Genomic DNA, 249 nt, shown 5'->3' on the forward strand with positions numbered 1-249 from the left:
TTGCCTATCCTTTTGTCCGTATAAAAATCCTCTCTCAGCTAACCCCTCTTTCTCCTCAACAGACGAACACCGAGTTCTTGCAAGAGTTCAACCAAACAGGACAGAACATGACTAGTTATGTCACCCACACATACGACGCTGTTTGGGCCATGGCGCTCGCCCTCCGTCAGGTAATTACGTCAGGCATGAAAGTTGTTTGTGTTTTTGTCTATTTCTGGGATAAAAAAAACAACATTTTTTTATTGGTTG

The 249-nt window shown here is 43.0% G+C and overlaps 1 protein-coding gene across 1 annotated transcript in view; it reads left to right on the plus strand.

The window, feature by feature from the left end:
• The window catches only part of LOC119581906, a gene marked incomplete at its 3' end in the record, with an annotated part of 85,972 nt that overhangs the window by 49,398 nt on the left and 36,325 nt on the right, over nt 1–249 (plus strand). Inside the window, 1 exon segment of the mRNA XM_037930069.1 lies at nt 63–170. Within this exon segment, the coding sequence (XP_037785997.1) occupies nt 63–170 (108 nt within the window).

Source organism: Penaeus monodon, chromosome 15, assembly GCF_015228065.2.
Source record: "Penaeus monodon isolate SGIC_2016 chromosome 15, NSTDA_Pmon_1, whole genome shotgun sequence".
NCBI lineage: Eukaryota > Metazoa > Arthropoda > Malacostraca > Decapoda > Penaeidae > Penaeus > Penaeus monodon.